The 1,886-nt window shown below is 40.2% G+C and overlaps 1 protein-coding gene across 1 annotated transcript in view; it reads right to left on the bottom strand.

Annotated features, from left to right (window-relative positions):
* The window catches only part of EMH_0042310 (uncharacterized protein), a gene marked incomplete at both ends in the record, with an annotated part of 1,753 nt that extends 889 nt beyond the window's left edge, over positions 1-864 (bottom strand). Inside the window, one exon of the mRNA XM_013495721.1 lies at positions 11-864. Within this exon, the coding sequence (XP_013351175.1) occupies positions 11-864 (854 nt within the window). The remainder of the gene's footprint in view (positions 1-10) is intronic.
* Positions 865-1,886: the final 1,022 nt, after the last annotated feature.

The raw sequence follows: 1,886 nt of genomic DNA, 5'->3' as shown, positions 1-1,886 counted from the left end.
GAAGCCCCACTGAGAAGAGAAAGAAAAAGGAGAGAAAGAAGAGGCAGCAGAGGCCTGGCTATCCTTTTGCTGCTGTTCAAATCCATACATCCTAGAAATCAGATTGCTGCTGCTGCTGCTGTTGCTGCTGCTGCTGCTGCTGCTGCTGCTGCTGTTGCTGCTGCTGCTGCTGCTGCTGCTGTTCCTGCGTAACATGCGCTGCTGTTGCTGTTGTTGCTGCTGTTGCTGTCGTTGTTCCTGCAGCTGCTGCTTTTGTTGTGGATGCTGTGGCTGCTGCGGTTTCTGCTGCTGCTGCTGCTTCTGCTGTTCTTGCTGCTGCTTCTCCTGCTGCTCCTCCTCTGCTGTTGCTGCTGCTGCTGCTGCTGCTGCTGACGCTGCCCGTGTGCTGCTAGCAGCAGCTGCCTGTTCCCTCTCCCCGCGGCACCCAGCTAAGCCTAAAGAAATCATTTCTACGATGGAATAACAAAAAGACGAAGACGCAGCAAAACCCTGCTCCTCATCATCATCAGCAGCAACAGCAGCAGCAGCAGCAGCAGCAGCAGCAGCAGCAGCAGCAGCAGAACCAGCAGCACCAGTAGACACACCAGTAGCAGGATTAGTAGGAGCAGCAGCAGCAGTCAAAGGAGCAGCAGCGGGAGCAGCAGAAGCAGCAGCAGCAGCAGCAGAGACAGCAGCAACAGCAGCAGAAACAGCAGCAGAATCAACGCCAGGATGTGCAGCAGCTTGGGTTTGTTGTTGGCTATCAATTAAAGAAAAAGAAGAGCCAGTGGTAGAAGCAGAAGAAGAAAGAGAATCTACGCTTTCTCTCTTTATGGTTTGTGCTGCAGTGGTGGGGGGCTCAGGCATCTGCTGCAGGGCCGCCATTTGCGTCGTTTTTCTGCGGGTTTATGCAGAGAATTAAAATAAATAAATTAAAAATTAAATTAATTTATTAATTTAATCAAATTGTAGTTTTTATTTGGGAGAAAACGAACGCACACAACACACAAACAACGTAGCCTCTCTCTCTCTCAGTTGGGGTGTATAGGCAGCTCTCGTCTCGATGCGGTGTATACGCAGGTTGCTGCGGCGATACAAAGAGAGAAAAAAAAAGAAATAAATAAACAATTTCATAAATATAAAAGTTTTATTTTATTTAATTTTATATTCACAAATAAAAAAAGAAAAAAAATAATTAAAATGATGTGTATAAAACACCAGGCTGCAGGGCGGAACCACTGGTGGGGTGTATAGGCAGCTACTGGTGTGCACCGTCGATCTTCGTTATTTTCGGCTCATTTTTGCCGCAATTTGAATTTTATTTGAATATTTTAACATTTTTATTGAATTAAATTAATTAAAATTAATTATTTTGACCCTTTAAAGGAGCATTTACTCCCCGGTTTCGCCGCATTTAGCCTCGAGCCGTGCAGTGTGACAAACTCCATATTGTGTGAGTCAGCTACATAAAAAAGAAATAAATTCGCCAACACAATTTAATTTTTTATGATTTTTTAATTTAAATTTATAATTTTAATTAAAATGTAAATAAATATTTATAAATTAATTATTTAATTAACTCATGCTTACACACACACCAGCTGCTGCACACCAGCTACTGTGTTGCTGCTGCACGGGGACCCCGTGCTGCCGCAGCTGCAACAAACATAGAAATAAAAAACATAATATTAATAAAATAATAAATAAATAAAATAAATAAAATTATATAATATAATATAAATTAAATAATAAACAAATGCAGAAAAAATAAAAAAATTAAATAACAAAATTCTGCCCCTCGAACTAATGCAAACAAAAAAATTATTTCGCATATCCACAATAAATATATATATGAATGTGTATATATATATACATATATATATATATATATATATATATATATACAT

This window comes from Eimeria mitis, genomic scaffold (assembly GCF_000499745.2).
Source record: "Eimeria mitis Houghton genomic scaffold, Emh_scaff1718, whole genome shotgun sequence".
In the NCBI taxonomy this organism is placed as follows: domain Eukaryota; phylum Apicomplexa; class Conoidasida; order Eucoccidiorida; family Eimeriidae; genus Eimeria; species Eimeria mitis.
This window is presented reverse-complemented; position numbering and strand designations above follow the sequence as displayed.